The following is a 19301-nucleotide window of genomic DNA, read 5'->3' as shown; positions in this document are numbered from 1 at the left end:
GCAGAGTGGAGTCCCTTCATTATATACTCAGAGGTCTGTCCCCTCGAACCCATCTCCACCTCTCAGGATCCCCCTGCTCTCTGCATCACCTGCCCCAGGAGTGTTTGTGGTCATCCACTTATTCATTCAGTCGTGGATATTTACTGAAGATCTAAATGCAAAGCCCTGTTCCAGGCATGACTTTTACTTGGCACAATGCCTCCCTGACAGCCCCACTCACCAAGCAGGTGCTTCAGTATGGCCTGGTTTTGGTCCCAGAGGCTGTTGAAGGTGTTCCAACGAGAACGTCCATCGGGCAGAGGATTTCTCTGAATCCAGCCACCACAGGAAAACTGGTAAAAGTCCTCACAGGGACTCACCCCGCGGTCCAGGGACTCCAGGATCTTTCCAGCTACTCGAATGCAGGCCTCTGTGAGGCAGGTGTTGTGGGATGGGTCTGTGGCAGGGGACACGGAGTGGGGGGTGAGGTTGGGAGACTGTCATTGGGTCTGAGAGAAGCAAATGCTTTGGGAAAGGCCATGACAATAAGAAGATTGGGAGGAGAGAGAAAAGCTGGGGGGAAGACTGGCCAAACCAGAGAAAATCTTAGTGGCCCTGGAGCCCCCAGAGCCCCCACGGCTTGGAGGACTGGTGCTACCTACCCCCGTGGTACTGGACCCCCAGAGCCACCAAGCAGCCCAGTAGCAGTGCAGCCAGCAGTAGAGAGACAGCGGCTAAGACCAGCTCCAGTTGGGTGTGCGAGCCCAAGAAGTCTCTTGTCCTCTTCCGGAATCCCACCTAGGGGACACAAGGTGACAGTGAGCTAGCAAGCTGCCGGGGGGGATCCACCATCACAGAAGTCCTCCCAAAGGGTTTCCAAAGCCATGGAGCAAAGACGCTAAAGGGCTAAACTTTGAGCACAGGGGCAAGGAGGCAGCCTGAGTCAAGCCCTGAGCCTGCTTAGTGCAGCGTCATGGCTTCCGATGGCCTCAGCAGAGTTCCAGCGCAGAGGCCAGAGACGAAGCCGAGCTGGGGGCAGGGGACCCTCTGGGGCAGCCCAGAGCTCCTGGGTCTGCCGGCGGCACGGCAGGGCTGGGGCCTGTGAGAAAGGGGGAGCCCCCTGGCCCACCTCCACAGCGTCCGGGGAGGCCCCGCCCTCTACGGGGGTCTCAGGTGCGTCTTCCTCCCGCAGCGTGGTCCGCTTGTACTCCACCATCTGCCAGACATCGGGGGCGCCAGCGGGGTCAGGCCGCGAGGGCCCTCTGCCCGCGGCCCTGCCCCGTGCCCCTGGCCGGGCCGGGCCCCTCCTGTCTGCAGGGAGGACCCCTCTCTCCGGCCGGCCCCCGCGGCCTGGGCCCCTCCGACCCGCGCCCCCTCCGGCTCGCGGGCCCTTCTCGGCCCCCTCGGCCTCAGCCCCTCCGCCGGGTCCTCTCCGCGAGCCGCGGCCCCTACTCACGTTGCCGCCGCCGCCCAGCTCCTGCAGCGCGACGTTCATGGTGGAGTAGGGGCGCGCGGCACCCTAGGGCTCCCGGCGGCCGGCCCTCGCCCAGGCCGCGGCCTCAGCCCCCGGCCCGGCCCCGCCGCCGCCCGCCATCGCCGCCGCCCCCGCCGGCCCGGCCCCCTCCAGCCGCGGCGCCGCGCCGGGGCTGGGGGGAAGGCGCGGGGAGGAGCGCGCCTGCCGCCGCCCGCCGCCCGCCCTGCGCCCGCGCCGGGACCCCCCTGCCCTTCGGGATCAGCCTGCCCGGCTCCCGGCAACACCCTCTTGCAAGCCACCCGTCCTTTCCATGCCTTTGAACCAGGCCCAACCCCTGGTGCTATTTCTTGGCCCAGTTCCCCAAGTTGCAGGCCCTCCCCACCCCCTTTAAACACCTTTAGGAAATTACGCTCTCGGGAGGAGCATCTGCCCCCAGCAGTTCACACAGCACCTCTTCAGCCAGCACATGCAGAGCAGCAATCGGGGGCGACCCACACACAGGGTGTCCACACGGCATCTCCCCAGAGAGCACGCAGACCCGAAGTGCACAGGCAGGCACTCAGCCCAACACATGGTTCCCCCCCCCCAAGACACACATGCACAGTGTACGCACTGCACACTCACCATGTATACCTCTACAAGGCACCCAGAGCCGACACACACACTACACTGTCCTGCTGTACTCACACGACACACATGTACAGCACACGCGTAACCCACACTCTGACTCTACTCTTACATGTTGCTTCAAGACTGCACTTTTACTCCTCAAGATAATTGTTGTCATCAGATCATCTCACAAAAGGAGGGTTACAGATGGTGACAAATTGGCAGGGAAAAAAACAGCCATGCACAGATATTTAAAGAAAAGACGTGTTAACACTTCTAACTTGAGGAAAGCAAAGCATTTTATTTGGGAGGTTTACAAGAAAAAAAAAAAAAAAAAACCAAGCAATATTTAACTGAAAGGCAATAGCGTGGCATCTATGCATCTGCCATCTGCCTTCCATATTGTCATTCCTTAATCAGGCCTGGTGGTGTTGCAGTCTGCTGCACTGAAGAGTGCCTAGTGTTTGTTGCCACAGTTTTTAAAAAAGTGCCTGATCCACCTCCTTCTTCCCCAACCGACTACATGAATTTGACCTGAGAAGGTTCAGAATGGTGGCAAATCCATAATCCATTTCTCAACACTCACCCCAGTCCTCAGCCTGCTGCATGAGATTCTAACATGGGCTGCTCTTGTGGTTGAGAAAGGGTGGATAATGAATCAGTCAGGTTGAGAATGTTTTATTTGGCAATTACACACACACACACACACACACCAATTACATGTTCTCAAATAGGAGACAGTACAGTGTTATAGGTAGGATGAATTCTGGATTCAAACTCAATGTCCTCACTTGTAAAATTTAAGTAAGAATAGCACCCTTGTCAAAGGACAGTGTCTGACACATAAAGGGCACTCAATGTGTGAGCTGCTATTTTTGTGTTATTGTTGTTAAAATCCTGTAGATAGAAATGAGAATTGTAAGGGGCTGTTCTATTTCCTCCAGGTAGATGGGTTCTAGGTCAATTAGGGGTTCCCTGAGCAAGAAGCTTTCACATTCAGCCATACTGGGGTCATACTGAGATATCTACTTGGAACAAGTTTCTGGAGCTGTTCGTGTTCACTCTGATGACAGTGTGGCATCACAGCACTTACCTCTTCCCCTTATCCCTTATCACCCCCAGGAGTGGATGAAAGGAGATGTGGCAGCAGGGGCAGTCTTGGCCCATGGGAAATTCCACCACGGCATGACCGTGTGAGTGTACCATAGTCCTACTATAAGGACTTCCTGACAACAGGTGCATTAGAAATATTCCTTATGGCTCCTTGACATAAGGAAAATAGCAAGCTTATAGCACTCTAGCATATGCCAGCCACTGTCTAAGTGCTTTACATCTCATGGTATGAAGCTTTTTTACAGATGAGGAAACTGAGGCTTAGAGAGGCTAAGAGTCACATGACTAGTAAGTAGCCGAGCTGGGATTCAAATCCAGGCAGTCTGACTGCTTTCTGGAGAGAACTTTGTCAACATGAATCAAAAAGAGGATATACTTCTTCCCAACATTAGTTGCTAGTCTTCTGGCACATTTTCTCTGGAACAGTGAGGGGAAAACATCAGTTCTCAAGCCAGACAGACTTGAACTGAAATCTGGGCTCAATTCTTGATCAGCTGTATGATCTTTACCAAGTTACTTGAAAGCTCAGACCCTTAATTTTCTTCGTCTGTAAAATGGGAACAATCACCAGTGTCTTGGAGAGTTGCTGTGATAATTACATGCAGCCACATAGGAGAGAGCCTGGTACCTAGTTTTATGGTGTTCTCAGTTTCACTAGGCTTGGCCTAAATGCATATTTCCTTTCTATCCATTCTCTTTCCTGATTCAAATAATTTATTAGGCTCATAACTATTCCTAACTACATGTTAAATACCCTAGCATGAGAGACTTGGAGTTTGCTCTATTCTATAATTACATTTTCTTTCCTCTGTGTTTATCATCTTTGCCTCTTTTTTCCTCTCTCATTCTATTATTTTTTCTCTATCTTTTCTGCTCTTCTTTTCCTATAGGAATAATTTCTTTCTTTTGGGTTTTCCCCCCTCTAAAGTGATCGTGAATTGAGAGGGAATAGATAACGGTTTACCTGCTAAATTTACAAGCCATGTAAATTTATTATTTTTAAAAAATTTTTAAAGATTTTATTTATTTATTCGAGAGAGAGAGAGAGACAGGCAGAGGGAGAAGCAGGCTCCATGCAGGGAGCCTGACGTGGGACTCGATCCCAGGTCTCCAGGATCATGCCCTGGACTGAAGGCGGCGCTAAACCACTGAGCCACTGGGGCTGCCCAAGACATGTAAATTTAGCCATGAAGATAACAAGATACATTAATGTCCAGTGTTGACAAGGATGGGATATATGAGCACTCTCTACATTGTTGCAGGCTTACAAATTGATATAACTTTTTTGGCAATATGAATCAAAAGGTGTAAACTCTGAACCAGAAAGTCTAATTCCGGGAAATCGGTCCAGGAAATAATCATTATCCATAGGATGTATATATTAGTTAGCTTTTGCTGAAGAACTAACCTCCTCAAACTTTGTGGATTAAAATAGCAAACATTCATTATTTCTTATGCACTGCAGGTTGATTGGGTGATTCTTCAATTCCAGGTCAGCTCAGCAAGAGCTGAATGATGTAGCTCAGTGGTTTGGGCTTCAGTCGGGATGACTGGGTCCTGTCTCTATGTGGTGTCTCCTTCTCCAGTAGGCTAGCCTAGGCTCCTTCATATGGTGGCCTCAGGATTCCCAGAAACAAACAAACAAACAAAAAAACGGGACAAACATAAACGGTTTTCAAGCCTCTGCCTGCCCCACATTTGCTAATGTCCCTATTGGGCAAAACAAGTCAGATGCTCAAGCCCAGATTCAGGGAGGGAGAAATAGAATTTACTTGATTGGAGGAGCTACAAAATATTGGGGCCATTTTTTCCCCTACAACATTTACTCTTCACAGCACTGTCTCTAATAACCAACAGGGGCACCTGGGTGGCTCAGTGGGTTAAACGACCAACTTTTTTTTTTTTTAAGATTTTATTCATCCCTTCATGAAAGACACACACACAGAGAGAGAGAGAGAGAGAGAGAGAGGCAGAGACACAGGCAGAGGGAGAAGCAGGAACCTGACGTGGGACTTGATCCCCGGTCTCCGGGATCATCCCCTGGGCCGAAGGCAGGCACTAAACCACTGAGCCACCCGGGCTGCCCAAGCAACCAACTCTTGATTTCAGAGTCATGATCTCAGGGTCCTGGGATGGAGCCCTGCTTCAAGCTCCTGGCTCAGTAGGAAGTCTGCTAGAGGATTCTCTCCCTCGGGCAGCCCCGGTGGCGCAGCGGTTTGGCGCTGCCTGCAGCCCAGGGTGTGATCCTGGAGACCCGGGATCGAGTCCCATGTCAGGCTCCCTGTGTGGATCCTGCTTCTCCCTCTGCCTCTCTCTCTCTGTGTGTGTCTCTATGAATAAATAAATAAATAAAATCTTAAAAAAAAAAAGGATTCTCTCCCTCTCCTTTGCCCCTCCCACAGGTATCTCTCTCTAAAATAAATAAATCGATCTTTAAACAAACACAAAGAGTAGATGACTCAAAAAAAAAAAAGAGTAGAGGTCTTGTTGAATAAATCAAGCATCCATACGAATAAATCAAGCATCCATACAATAGGATAACAATGTAACATTTACAAAGGATGAAAAGGAAGAGTTAACACTCTGGGGAAATGTTCTCCATATAGAATTAAGTGAAAGAGTAAAAGGGTTTTTTAAAAATCTCATTTTGTGAAGTAAAAAAAGTATAAAAGCACAGATTTTTAAAAAGAGATTGAAAAAAAAATAAAAAGAGATTGGAAGGACAGCAACAAAATGTTAATATATCTAATGATGAAATTACTTTTAATTTCTTCTTTGTGCTTTCCTGTATATAGATAACAATTCTATTGTCCTGCACTTTACCTAAGCACTTTACCTGTTATTTACTTAATCCTTACAATGACCCAATAAGATATAGTTTAGCAGTATCATTGTCCCTATTTTATAGATGAGGAACCCAAGACACAGGGAAGCTTTTCAACATTCCCAAAGTCACACATCAGATAGAAGAGAGATCCTTGATTTGATTCTAAACAGCATGCTCTTAACTAGTATTCTTTCTTCTAAGTCAAATGATTTGTCTGGGACCAGAGTATGATGTTTGGTAAATAGACTATATCACTGGTTTTAAAAGGTAAAAAAAAAAAAAAATATATATATATATATATATATATATTGCAAAAGTAATATACTCCATAAATATATAGAATAAAAAGATAAAATTCCACATTCCAGGATTCCAGTACCATCCTCAGAGAAAGCCATTAACAGTTTTGTATGTGTCCTTCCAGATCTTTCTTTTATAAGCATTTACATACCTAAACAGGACATGTATATGTGTATATGTATAGGTGTGTATGCATTAGTGTGTGTGCATACTTTTCCCCCATATATGAAATCACACTTTACAGTCATTATTTGGTGACATTTTGACAGGCTTTGGAGATTCTTTTTTTTAAATTTTTTTAAGATGTTATTTATTTATTTATTCATGAGAGACACACAGAGAGAGGCAGAGACACAGGAAGAGGGAGAAGCAGGCTCCATGCAGGGAACCCAATGCAGGACTTGATCCCGGGACTCCAGGATCACGCCCTGAGCCAATGGCAGGCGCGAAACCGCTGAGCCACCCAGGGATCCCCAGATAGGCCTTATTCTTTTTGTGATTTATCAGACTCTGCTAAATAGAATGAGTCCCAGAAATACCCTCCTGGTATGGCCTTTCTTCAACAGGGTGAGAGCAAAGGGCCCCCAGAGAGAGTTTAAGGAAGGAGAAACATAATTGCAAGAGATGTAAAAAGATGACCCCAAAATATTTGTAACAGGTTGCATTTGTTTCCTAGGATTGCTGTTACAAAGCATCACAAACTGAGTGGCTTACAGCAACAGAAGCTTATGCTCTCACAGTTCTGAAAATGAAAAGTCCAAAATCAGAGTATCAGCAGGACTGTACTCTCTGGAAGTCTCTAGGAAAGAATCCTTCCTTATCTCTTCCAGCTTCTTGAGGCTACCAGCAATCCTTGGTGTTCCTTGGCTTGTAGGAACGCCTACTTCCCCTTCCTCTCCTTCCTCACATAGCCTTCTTCCCTGTGTGTATGTGTCTTTGTGCATCTGTCCTCTTATAAAAACATCAGTGACTGGATTTTAGACCCATTTTAATCTAGGATGACCTCCTCTTAATTTAGGTAATTACATCTCAAAGTCAATAGCCAAAATAAATGTAAATAAAAAATTAAAATACCTAATTATACCTGCAAAGATCCTATTTCCAAATAAGGTTACATTCCGAGGTTCCAGGTAGAAACTTTTAGGTGGAACTTTTAGGGGGGCCCCTATTCAACCCCCTACACAGGCCTAAAGTTTCCACCTGAATAAAAGTGCTATTACTCAATTGTCAAAGAGCATGGTATTCCGTTTAGAACATATGGATCAAACCCACTAGGTTTTGAGAGACTTTCAGTTGAGAAATTCAATGCACTGTCACAAAACTCCAAACAAAATTAATTTAATCTGTAAAAATGAATTTTCATCTCATGGACAGTGATGCAGAACTTCTGAATTTTAAGTAGAGGATCACAACTTAAAGACCACCCCCCCACACACACACTGCATTTTTACAACATAGATGTAGCTTATATAATTCTGTACCTTTACAATTTTGCACTTAGGTCTTTTGCTTTATTTTTTATTTTTTTAAAAGATTTTATTTATTTATGATAGACAGAGAGAGAGAGAGAGAGAGAGAGGCAGAGACACAGGCAGAGGGAGAGGCAGGCTCCATGCCAGGAGCCCGACGTGGGACTCGATCCCAGGGATCCAGGATTGCGCCTTGGGCCAAAGGCAGGCGCTAAACTGCTGAGCCACCCAGGGATCCCCTGCTTTATTTTTTAATAAAGGTTTTATTTACTTATCCATTAGACACACACACACACAGAGAGAGAGAGAGAGAGAGAGAGAGAGAGAGAGAGAGAGAGAAGGCAGAGACACAGACAGAAGGAGAAGCAGACTCTATGCAGGGAGCCTGATGCTGGACTCAATCCCAAGACCCCAGGATCACACCCCAGGCCGAAGGCAGGCAACAAACTGCTGAGCCACCCAGGGATCCCCCAGGTCTTTTGCTTTAATCATGACCTACCACACACAGCAGAGACAGGAATAAGATTATTTAAGAAGGAGCTCACCAAATGGATTCCAAGTGAAATGGTCATTTCTTCAACCTTTCCACTCTGGGAGTAGAAAAGAGAACAATCTCTATTCCCCACTCAGGGCTTAGCTCATCCTTGGCAAGAATTCTCACCTTTTCTTTAGCACTTTCAGTGAGGGGCAGCTCATTACCTCCTGAGACAACCCACTTCACATCAGGACAACAATTTCATCTACAAAACTGTCCTTCATGTAGGTTCTTTCGTCTCTAATGCTTCAGACTAGAACATAGAGGTTCAGAGAGGTATGTACATCATGCAAATGACCAGAAAAGTTTGGAAGGATATCTATGAAAGGTTTCATGCGATTTTCTGTATTTTCCTAAAATATTACAAGAGTAAGTGAATGAATTTTTTTTTAAGATTTTATTTTTAAGGGCAGCCCGGGTGGCTCAGCGGTTTAGCGCCGCCTTCAGCCCAGGGCATGATCCTGGAGACCCAAGATCGAGTCCCACGTCGGGCTCCCTGCATGGAGCCTGCTTCTCCCTCTGCCTGTGTCTCTACCTCTCTCTCTGTGTGTATCTCTCGTGGATAAATAAATAAAATCTTTAAAAAAAAACATTTTATTTTTAAGTAATCGCTACACCCAAAATGGGGCTGGAACCCATAACCTTGAGATCAAGAGTCGCACACCCCACTGACTGAGCCAGCCAGGCACCCCAAAAAGTGAATGTACTTTTAAAAACTATAATAATGGGCAGGGGGGAATCCCTGGGTGGCTCAGTGGTTTAGCGCCTGCCTTTGGCCCAGGGCGTGATCCTGGAGTCCCCGGATCGAGTCCCGCGTCGGGCTCCCGGCATGGAGCCTGCTTCTCCCTCCTCTTGTGTGTCTTCCTCTCTCTCTCTCTAGGTCTATCATGAATAAATAAATAAATCTTTTTAAAAAATAAAAACTATAATTATGGGGCCTTCCGTTCAAGGCCACGGAAAGTGGCTATTCTCTGGAACTGCTCCCGCCGCCAGTCCTGGTCCCTGGGGGCAGCCCCCACGGCGTTAGCCTCCGCATCCCTGGGACTAACACTTGCGGAGGAGTTGTTAGAGGATGGAGACTCAGCAGCACCAGGCAGTTTCACTAACTGCGTGATTTGGAGGGAAGGAGATAAAGCGCTTCAGGGACAGTGGAGACCCCTTCGCCTCAGGTATGGACAATGTACGGGAGGATTATCGTCCTCATCATTGCTGTCGTCAGCTACGCCAAGTGTGGGACCTCCCCCCCACCTCCAAGGCCAGTGATTGCGCCAGAGCCCCTGCGTGCAAGCAAGCAGGTGACGCTGCCGCTGACGGCCAGCTGGGGGTAGGGGAGGGAAGGGGCGCTCCCCGGTAGGTGCCGCGGGAACGGTCACGTGAGGCCCCGCAACGCGGGCGGGCGTACCCTCTGTCCCTCCTCTCGCACCTCCGGATGCCCACCGGCGCGCGCCGCGTCCTCAGGCGCTCCGGGCTTCCCCGCGTCACCTGCGGCCAGGGCGCCCCCCGCCACGCCGCCATTCATTCCTCCTACACGGCGCGCGCAGCCCGAGCCTCGGGAGCCTCCGGAGCCTCCGGGGCCGGGAGAACTGCGGGACGCGGGGGGGCCCGGGCGCCCGGGTTTCGGCGCCGGCAGCGGGGGTGGGGGTCTACTCTGGTGCGCGCGCGTCGGCCCAGTTACCGAGACTCGTCCTAGGAGAGACCGAAATACACAGACTCAGGAAATGGTAACAGTAACGCGTAGGGAGCGGGTCCAGGCATGGAGCCATACAGAAAGGCAGAGACACTTCTAAGAAGCAGAAGTAGACTGACACAAAGACGCGGGGCGCAGGAACAGATACACACGAGAGAGACTGAGGGATAGGCAGCCAGACGCAGACGCGCCAAGAAACACTCCATAGAAACAGTGTAAGACCCGAAGACCAATCCGACACAAACGCGCCAACGGCGGTGACACCACCCACCGCTGAGCCACTCCCGCGTCCGCGGGTTCGCACAGTTGAGCACACCGAGCCCGTACGGGACCCTCCCTCCAGCGCGGTTCCGGGGTCTCCTCTTTTGAATGCTGCCCAGACTCCAGGCTTGCGGCCCCGCCCCTCTCCCCTCGCCAGTCCCCCTTCCTCGCCTCCGGGAGCCTCCGGGCCAGACCCTCCTCCCGCCCCGCGCTCCCCACTCCCGCCTCGCGCAGCCAGATCCTACACCCGCTGGCCCGCACAATTGGTCCAGCCGCCACTCCCGCCTCGCGCAGGACCCTCCCGCGAACGCTGCCGGCCCCCAGGGGAGCGCAGGGCGCGCTCCTGTCCGCTCCCCCGCCCCCGCCCCCGCCCCGCCTCTCTCCCCCGGCCGATGCCCGCCCCACCTCCACCGCGCCCCGCCTGCCGCGCTCTGCGGCAGTCGGGCGCTCATCGTCATTCCGCTCCTGCCGCCGCCACCCCCGCCCCCCGCGCGCCGCCCCCGCCCGGTCCCCGTCACCACCTCCGCCGCCGCCGCCGCCGCCTGCCCAGCGGCCCGGGAGGCGGAGGCGCGCGGGAGGAGGCCCCGCTTGGCTCCGCAGCCCCGGATGCTGCATGACTTCATCCTTCCGCCGGCTCCCCTGCTGAGCTAGGGCCGGTCCGGCAGCTAGCCCGCCGCCCGCGCCCCGCCGCAGTCCCGCGCCCACCCCGCGCCCGCCATGTCCGAGATCCTGCCCTACAGTGAGGACAAGATGGGCCGCTTCGCCGCCGATCCCGAGGGCTCCGATCTCTCCTTCAGCTGCCGCCTGCAGGACACCAACTCCTTCTTCGCGGGCAACCAAGCCAAGCGACCCCCTAAGCTGGGCCAGATCGGCCGAGCCAAGAGAGGTATGCGGCCGGGGCCCGGAGTCGCCGCTTGACCCAGAAACCCTTCGCCGGGCGCCCCCCGGCTGCGGTTCCCCGCCAAGCGCCCGCAGCTCTTGCCGCAGACCAGCGCAGCCAGCCGCTCGCCGGCCGGGGTTTCGGGGGGGGGGGTGTCCCCGCTGCAGTCTTGTGTCCCTCTCTTCCCCTCTCCCGGGAACGCAGTGCCCCGGATTCGATGCTCGCCACCTCTGGAAGTAGAGCCCTGACACCTGGGCAAGGGGGAGGGGCCGGCCGGGGCATTTGGGGCTGCCCGAAGTGGGAACGTGGGGCGACGGGCCGCTTCTTCAGGATCAAACGCTGAGTCGGTGGATGCTTCGGAAGAACCTTCGGGTGGGAAGGGACGTCCGACTGGAGAGAGGACAGAGGGGCTGGGGATTCGGTTGCCCTCGTTGCTTGCCTGGGGAGGGGGCTCTGTTGGTGCCAGGATCGCAAGAGAGAGGTTCAAGCGGCGAGAGGGTGAGGGTGGGCAGAGGGCTGCACTAGCTGAAGATTCTGTTGGAGAAGGGGGTCTGTCGAAGAAGGGGCTCCCAGGAGCAAAAGGATGATCAGCTCGGATGGAGGAGAGCTCAGGCGGCGGGAGGGTTTGGACTGGGAGGTTGAACTGCTGGTTGGAAGAGGGGGCGTTCCTCCATCGGGAGGGGAGGAGGGCCTGTGGGAGCTGGGCTCGGCGGAGGGTCGAGTTGTTGGAACTCCGATGGGGAGGGCACTGTGGCGCGGGCGTCCGAGGGGCGTCACTGGGCCACCGCAAGTAGCTGTTCGGGGCGCGAGGACGCGGGGCCCACTCTCGCCGCCGCTGCCCCCCGAGGCCGCGCGGCTGACGCGCTTTCTCCCTGCGCAGTGGTGATCGAGGATGACCGGATAGACGACGTGCTGAAGGGGATGGGGGAGAAGCCGCCGTCCGGAGTGTAGACGCGCCGGCTCGGGCGGCGGGCTCCGGGCCCAGCCCCGCAGCGGCCAGGAGCGCGAGCCGGCGATGCGGCTGCCGGCGCCCCCCGCCCCGGCCCAGGCGCCCGCGGGCGGGGGCTGCAGGGCCGCGCCGCCTTCGGGTTGGAGTCGCCGCCGCCGCCGCCTGGCACTCCGGAGCTGTCCGCTTCAGCACCACGGCGGCGGCGGCGGCGGCGGCGGCGGCGGCGGCGGCGGCGGCGGCGCGGACCGGCCCGGAGCCCGCCGCCGCGCTCATGCACTTTAGAACCTCGGGCCGCAGCCCCACCCCGCACACCGGAACGGACACAGAGACCCGCGGCTCTCAGCCCCGCCCCCTCCCGCACGGCTCCCCTGCCCCGCCCCTCTCCGGCCGGTCTGGTCTGCAGAGCCGGCTGCCGGCCGGTGTCGAACCGCGCGCGCAGCCAGGGATGTTTGGCTGCGTATTTGCATGAGCTTCCCACCCACCTGAGCCCAGCCCTCCAGGCCGCTCCCTCACTCCCACCCCTGTCTGGCGTGACCCCAGCCTCAGCCTCTTTCTAAGGGACTTCCTCAGCACATTTGTATTTTTATATCCGACTCTTTGTTTACTGGCTCCCCTCATGGTTCATGCCCTCCCCCCTCCGCCCAGTCTCCGCCACGCTCTTCTGCGCCTGGCAGATAGGATGGGTGTTGAGTCTGAGATGGAACAAGCCCCCAACATGGTAACCAACCACATGGCCAGTCTGCCCAGGCCTGACCCCAGGCGACTCTCTGGCAGACCCCTCCTCTCAAGATATCACCTTCCAAGGGCCCAGGGCTGATTTTACTCTGGACCCCTGCATCCTGCCCCTGGGAACCCAAGTGAGGACTGCTCTGCACCTTTGGATGACACCTGTGGCCCTGGAGATGTTTTCAACCCAGGGGTGTCCTTTGTAAATGTTCCTCCATCCTCACTGTACCAGGAGTGTGTGAATAAACACAGACCTCCCTGTGTGTGTGTGACCACTGTTTTGGTCTGCTCAGGAGCCAGGCCAAAATGGCTCCAGTCCCTTTTGGGGAGGGGGCAGATTCTTGGGAATCTCAGGTGCATGTTGCTGGCAAGGAAGAAGTTGCCAAGTAAACAGGTAGGCCAGCCTGGCCTGAGAACATTACAGTGTAGCTTCCTTGTGTAAATACATAACCTAACCAGGATAAGAGGCTCGAGTTGGAGCTGGAGCTGAGATTAGAAGCATAACGCAATCTTGATTCAAACTCTGCAGCCTCCTGTGAATAAATCCAGTTGAATGGGGGTCAGAAACAGGCCCCAGGGTTACAGGTCTTGAAGTCTGGCTGGCATGTGGAGGGGTCATGCTAAGCTTTGCCCCAGGGGATGAATCACTGGTGGTTTAGTACTAGGAAAAAAACTGAGGAACCCAAGAAGGAAACCAGAAACCTGGGATTTGGGATCTAGTTTGACCTGGGCTGTATTGTTTCCTGTGGAGTCACTCCCATCAGCTAGCTCTATCTTAGGCACGAGGCCTCTGGGATTGTGAGCACCTTGAATCAAACCCTAAGCCTTTAGTCAGGAATTCAGCTACTTGAAGAGCCCAGGGCAGAAAGGCAGGGAAGACAGGAGGACCATGCCTCTGGCCTCACAGCTGAATGGCACTGAGGAAGTCCTCATGATCCGAGTCCTGGAGGAAACAGGGCGAGGTGGGAGGTCTAGGGGGTGAAAGGATCTTGGTCCCAAGGGCCAGCTGGGCCACAGTGAGCTCTTTGCCCTTCTGCATGATGTAAAGATGGAAGTGGAAACCACTGCCATAGGTTGCATGCCTCAGGGACCAGCCATATCGGGCTTGGGCATAGTGTCTGATCCGAAAGTGGGGGGCAGCTGAGGTCAATGAGATGAACCGGCCTCCATGGACCAGCACCCGGCTCACCTGCAAGGCAGACAGAGAAGCCACTGGTGAGGAGTCTATCTCCAGGTTCTCAAAGGTCAGTATGGTCCCAGATACCCTTGCAGGTACCACGCTACATTCTGTAGCTCAGGGCTCTTCATGGCAAGAGTGAGCCTCCTCTCTGCTCCTAGTCATTCCATGGAGGTAGGGCTATCTTCTACCCAGCCAGGAGCATGGGCATGATGTCAGGTATAGGGGGCACTGCTTTCTGGTCAAGTGCTCACTCTCCTAGTCTGTGTTACCTATCTGGAAGCTGGCTGTTAATTCTTCCCTACGGTAACCCAATAGCCAATCATCAGCATCTGTGAGCCTGGCCATTCCTGCCCCCTATAATCTTGACCCAGCTTAACCACCTCCTCCTTCAGGTCACCACAGTCCTAAAGGTGACCTACCACTTGCTCCTTCTGGCTTCTGAGTTCTTTCAATCTCCCAAAACCCCAATCCCTTCTCCCCAGCTCTTGGTCTTCCCTCCTTTTTTGTTGCTCCCTCACCTCACTCAGCACCTGATCCATGGTGTGGACACCTTCAGAAGACACATTCCAGGGATCCTGTTCTCCAGCTAACAGGGCATCCAGTGTGCCCTTCTCCAGCACCACGTCGAAGGAGCCACTGGGGAAGTCCAGTGCCCGCACATCCATGGTCTCCCAGCGCAGCATGGGTACGTGGGCATAGCGAGCCTTCATAGCAGCCACCACTACTGATGAGTAGTCCACACTGGTGACATCAGGGAAGCCCCCAAGGAACAGCTCGTAGCTCAGTGCGCTGTTCCCACAGCCTGGGGTGGGGATGGGTGGCAAAAGGGTTAGGTTAGCTTTGGTTCTCACTTCTCCCAATTATCCATCCACCCTTGGCCCATTTGCTCTCAGCCTAAACTAAACCCTCCCAAACTGTGGGACAAGCAGCGTGTGCAAAAAAGAGCATGAGCCTTAGAGTCCTACAGACCCGGGCCCATATCCTAACATTCCTTCCTGTGTAGGTTAGGGCAAGTTGTTTACATACTGCGAACTTAGACTTCCTATTCAGAAAAATGAAGGTGTAATACCTAGCCTACATGCAGGATGTGATACACTAAATTTAAAAACTAAAACAGCTGGGGAATAGCTGAAGGAACTCTGAACTTCCAAATTCTAAGATCTAGATTCTGATATGTCTAGTCATACAGCCATGGCAAGTCATTCAGCTCTGAGCCTGTTTCCTCATACTCAGAATGGGGTTACTATTCGCATCATTAGGACCATAATATCATTATTTGGTTAATAGTATTATCCTAATCCCTAACCTCTCAGGGAAGCTTTGATACTATCAGCCCTGCGAAGACTTCATGTTAGGGGTTACTACTCTGTTTTGGTTTCCCAGGCAGAATTAACCAGTGTAGGGGAACTTGGTGGGGACTCACAGTGGAGTTGATTCCTTGTAATTACTTAAAGTATTAAGCACTGTATTTGGGTTCTGCAGATAAATAGGGAGATCATGCGCTGGTGGGAAGAAAAGACGTGTGTTCAGGCAATTGCCATGTAATGCAATGAGAGTTTCAATAGGGACAGGCTGTGAAAACACACTGGGTGGCTCTTGTCCCCACTTCTGGTGAGTTGGCCAACGCTTTCAGGGCAGTTGACAGAGTCTTGAGGAATCCTAATATTCTGGTGGGAAGTACTGAAAAGCAGTCCCAGGGGGCAGAGTGTGGTAAGAGAAGGGGTGGGTGTTAGTGGACAGGATGTGGATCCACAACACACTAGGTGTGACTTCCTAAGAATGTATGCTGGCCCTTTCACGGTCAGTCTCAGTTTGGGAATGGAGCTGGACGACAGTTCTGGTGGCCCCACATGGATCCCCAGCTCTTGGGATTAGATGCCTTTAATGCCCATTTGCCTCCCTAAAGAGGGTCACAGGATCAGCTGTTGGGATAGCCCTAATCTAGTAGGGCTTGGCATCTGGACAGGGCACCCAGAGGCTGCTGGCTGGTCCTCAGCTGCCCCTTCCTATGTTCCTCCTTAGGCCCTATAGCTGAGGAAGAGTACTAGCTTGCCTAGGAAAGCCTAGTGGATGTTTTTCTACACTAGAACCACAACAAGCCCCAGGAGATACACTACATGGGATGAGAGAGGTGAGGGTAGCTTTACAAGAGACCCTAAGTCAGTTCAAGCTGAAATCTCACTGGGTTCTCTGACTCACAATCCCTTCACCATCCCACACCTGACCTCATATATCCTTAGAACTCTGCCCAACTGTGGACAAACCCAAATTTCCTTCCTGTGTTTCCCTTGGTACAGGAATGGCATCTTCCAAGAGAACTTTACTAAAGGATGAAGAAAGAACAAAACCTCACCACATAGCCAATCATGCTTACAAAGCAGTGATTTCCAATCCTACTGCCTCAGTAACTGGAGGCAGGCAATAAGAAGGGGCTTGAGAAGACCACTGCCATCCTGGGTAAAGCTTTAGGGAAGCCAAGCCCTGAGAACTGAGCCACATCCAAGAACCTATTACATGGGAACCCAGAGCACTGTGGATGCTATCCTAACACCAAGGGACAGAGGTGTAAGCCAAAAATACCAATTCATTAATTTATAATAGGAAAAACAACCATCATAGGGATTGAGCTGGCGGTCAGTCCTCTCTGGTCAGTCCCTTCTCTCTCCATAGGAAATACAAATTGAAGCCAAATTAGGATCAGAAGCATACAGTCAAACAAGGAGAGAGAATGAGAGTTGTGTGATACTGGCAAAGCTGGGACAGCCATACACCTGCATCTATCATGAAGATCTAGCCATAGGTACTAGACACACAAGCCCTCAGGCAGGGTACTCTGATCTCTGGACAGTCCTGGATAAGCTGCCTCTCTGACTCACATTTTCAGTACTAATGATAGCTAAAAGTCACTGAACACTGGGTTCTATGCTAAGTACTTTATAAGAATTTTCTTAGTTTATCTTCAAGGTAGCTCCATATAGAAGATACTGTTTAAGATTTTATTTATTTGGGATCCCTGGGTGGCGCAGCGGTTTGGCGCCTGCCTTTGGCCCAGGGCACAATCCTGGAGACCCGGGATCGAGTCCCACATCGGGCTCCCGGTGCATGGAGCCTGCTTCTCCCTCTGCCTATGTCTCTGCCTCTCTCTCTCTCTCACTGTGTGCCTATAATTAATAAATAAATAAATAAATAAATAAATAAATAAATAAATAAATAAATAAATAAAATCCCAGGAATCTGGGATCATGTCCTGAGCCAAAGGCAGATGCTCAGCCCGCTGAAGTACTCAGGTGTCCCCATTACCATGTTTTTTTTTTTTTTAAAGATTTTATTTATTTATTCATAGAGACACACAGAGACAGAGACACAGGCAGAGGGAGAAGCAGGCTCCATACAGGGAGCCCGATGCGGACTCGATCAAAGGTCTCCAGGATCAGACCCCTGGGCTGCAGGCGGCGCTAAACTGCTGTGCCACCGGGGCTGCCCCCATTACCATGTTCTTAAAGGAGAAAATGAGGCTACCCAAAGTGGATCAGGAACTTTCCCAAGGTCACACAAGTAGTGGTAGAGCCAGAATTTGGACACAGGTCTGTCTCACACTAGAACCAGAGCTCATAAACCACTATGCTAAACTGTCTCCCAGTTTTCAAGAGGTGTACTCACCTTTGGTAGTGACATTCCATCTTTAGCTGTATCAGCATGACCATTAGGCTTTAATTCACAATGTGGCCATTTTATCAGTTTCAACAGAGTTCTAGATGCCCATCTGTGTTGTGCAACAAGAGAAATAGAAGCTCTGGAGTCAGATGGCACCCTTCACCACTTAATTTGCTTCGTGACAGTAGTGGACACTGTCAGTGCTCTGACTAGATCCCCCTAGCATTCCTAGGTTTTAGCATGTCTTTCTTTCTTTCTTTCTTTCTTTCTTTCTTTCTTTCTTTCTTTCTTCTCTTTCTTTCTATCATCTATCTACTTGCAGATTTTTTTAAAAGATTTATTTATTTATTTATTCATGATAGACACAGAGAAAGAGAGAGAGAGAGAGGCAGAGACACAGGCTGAGGGAGCAGCAGGCTCCACACAGGGAGCCTGATATGGGACTCGATCCTGGGACCCCTGGATCATGCCCTGAGCAGAAGGCACTCGCTCAACCACTGAGCTACCCAGGCATCCTGGCATGTGTTTACAACTGACATTTTGCATCTATGACACTAGGGGTTGAAACTATCTTCAGAGAGGCTTTGCCTGTCGTCACAATCCTGCTTGGCCTTTTCCCCTTCCCTGTTCCCTCACTCTCTTACCAATTTCTCCTGCAAGCACTTTCCTAATAAATGACTGGGACACGAATCCTCATTTTAGGATTTGCTTCTGGGGAATCCAACCAGAGACAACCACCTAGAACAAGGTCACCAAATCCAGCTTCCCTCCTCTTTTTGTTAAGTTTTACTGCTACACAGCTATTATGTATCATTCACTCATGTATGGCCTGTGGCTACTTTCCAGTACAACAGCAATACTGAATAGCTCTGATAGAAACTAAGTGGCCTACAAAGCCTAAGATATTTACTATTTGGCCATTTGCAGAAAAAGTTTACGGACTCCTAACCTAGAGTAAATCTTCTAATAATTATCACTCACCTGTATGGGTTGTCATGAAGGCTAAATAAGTTAGAAAGGGCCTAGCACATTCCCTAGCACCCACCAGATGCTCAACTTATGTTTGTTGAGGTGGAATGTAATATAGGATACTATGAGGTTGTAGGTCTTGTTCAATTTTGGGAATCTTGCCAGGAAAATTTTCCTCTGATTTTTAGAATTTCTCCCCTCTATTCAGAAAAGGATACCTCCTGGTCAAGCAGATTTTAAGGCAGTGTTATTCTGCCAATTACCAGCATGAGAATCCGTTGTGGGCTTGTTGAAACTACAGAATCCCAAAGACCATCTTAGACCACCCCTGAAATTAAAATCTTAGGGTAGGATCCACCTTTCCAGGTGATTTTGATGGACACCAAAGCTTGAAAAACATAGATCTAGAGTAAATTTCTAAATAAATACAATGGTTTAAAAGCACACAATTCAAGAGTTGTTTTTTTTTTTTTTTTTTTTTTTTTTTTACCTCTGGGGAGGTGGGGTTTGGGGGGGGGAACCACGCAGAGAACCTTGAATATACATGGAGCCTTTTATTTTGCTAGGCATTGTCCTAGATATCTTTCATACTCAGTCATCTTAAAAACCCAGTAAATAAATACTCTTATTTTTTTTTAAGGCAGAGAAAATGAAGTTGCAGAAATGTAGGTGTTTTGTCCAGGATTCCA

At 51.2% G+C, this 19301-nt stretch overlaps 2 protein-coding genes across 7 annotated transcripts in view; one reads left to right on the top strand and one right to left on the bottom strand.

The window, feature by feature from the left end:
• The window catches only part of ECE2 (endothelin converting enzyme 2), a 32062-nt gene that overhangs the window by 11526 nt on the left and 1235 nt on the right, over positions 1-19301 (bottom strand). The window contains exons 2-5 of one of the 6 annotated variants that reach the window (XM_055307797.1): positions 14508-14791; positions 1109-1195; positions 642-777; positions 221-436 (exon numbers count right to left, since the gene is read on the bottom strand). In XM_055307797.1, the coding sequence (XP_055163772.1) occupies positions 221-436; positions 642-777; positions 1109-1195; positions 14508-14791 (723 nt within the window). Of the gene's footprint in view, positions 1-220; positions 437-641; positions 778-1108; positions 1196-1435; positions 1560-1848; positions 1884-2648; positions 2712-13512; positions 13999-14507; positions 14792-19301 lie in introns of those variants that run through there. The other 5 variants (XM_055307793.1, XM_055307794.1, XM_055307791.1 and 2 more) reach the window with 5 other exon arrangements.
• On the top strand, positions 10717-12158 carry CAMK2N2 (calcium/calmodulin dependent protein kinase II inhibitor 2). Its single transcript, XM_055307798.1, has 2 exons — positions 10717-11140; positions 12015-12158. Exons 1-2 carry the CDS (start codon positions 10972-10974, stop codon positions 12083-12085), a joined length of 240 nt encoding a protein of 79 aa, XP_055163773.1. The 5' UTR covers positions 10717-10971; the 3' UTR covers positions 12086-12158.

Source organism: Nyctereutes procyonoides, unplaced genomic scaffold (assembly GCF_905146905.1).
Source record: "Nyctereutes procyonoides isolate TBG_1078 unplaced genomic scaffold, NYPRO_anot_genome, whole genome shotgun sequence".
NCBI lineage: Eukaryota > Metazoa > Chordata > Mammalia > Carnivora > Canidae > Nyctereutes > Nyctereutes procyonoides.
The sequence above is the reverse complement of the archived record's forward strand: the minus strand, read 5'-3'. Positions and strand labels throughout refer to the sequence as shown.

What these genes read in the sequence shown, in the direction of transcription:
- CAMK2N2 (XM_055307798.1), top strand. Translation starts at nt 10,972, where the DNA reads ATGTCCGAGATCCTGCCCTACAGTGAGGACAAGATGGGCCGCTTCGCC. An exon ending in GATCGGCCGAGCCAAGAGAG is followed by an intron (nt 11,141 to 12,014) that starts GTATGCGGCCGG and finishes CTCCCTGCGCAG; the next exon opens with TGGTGATCGAGGATGACCGG.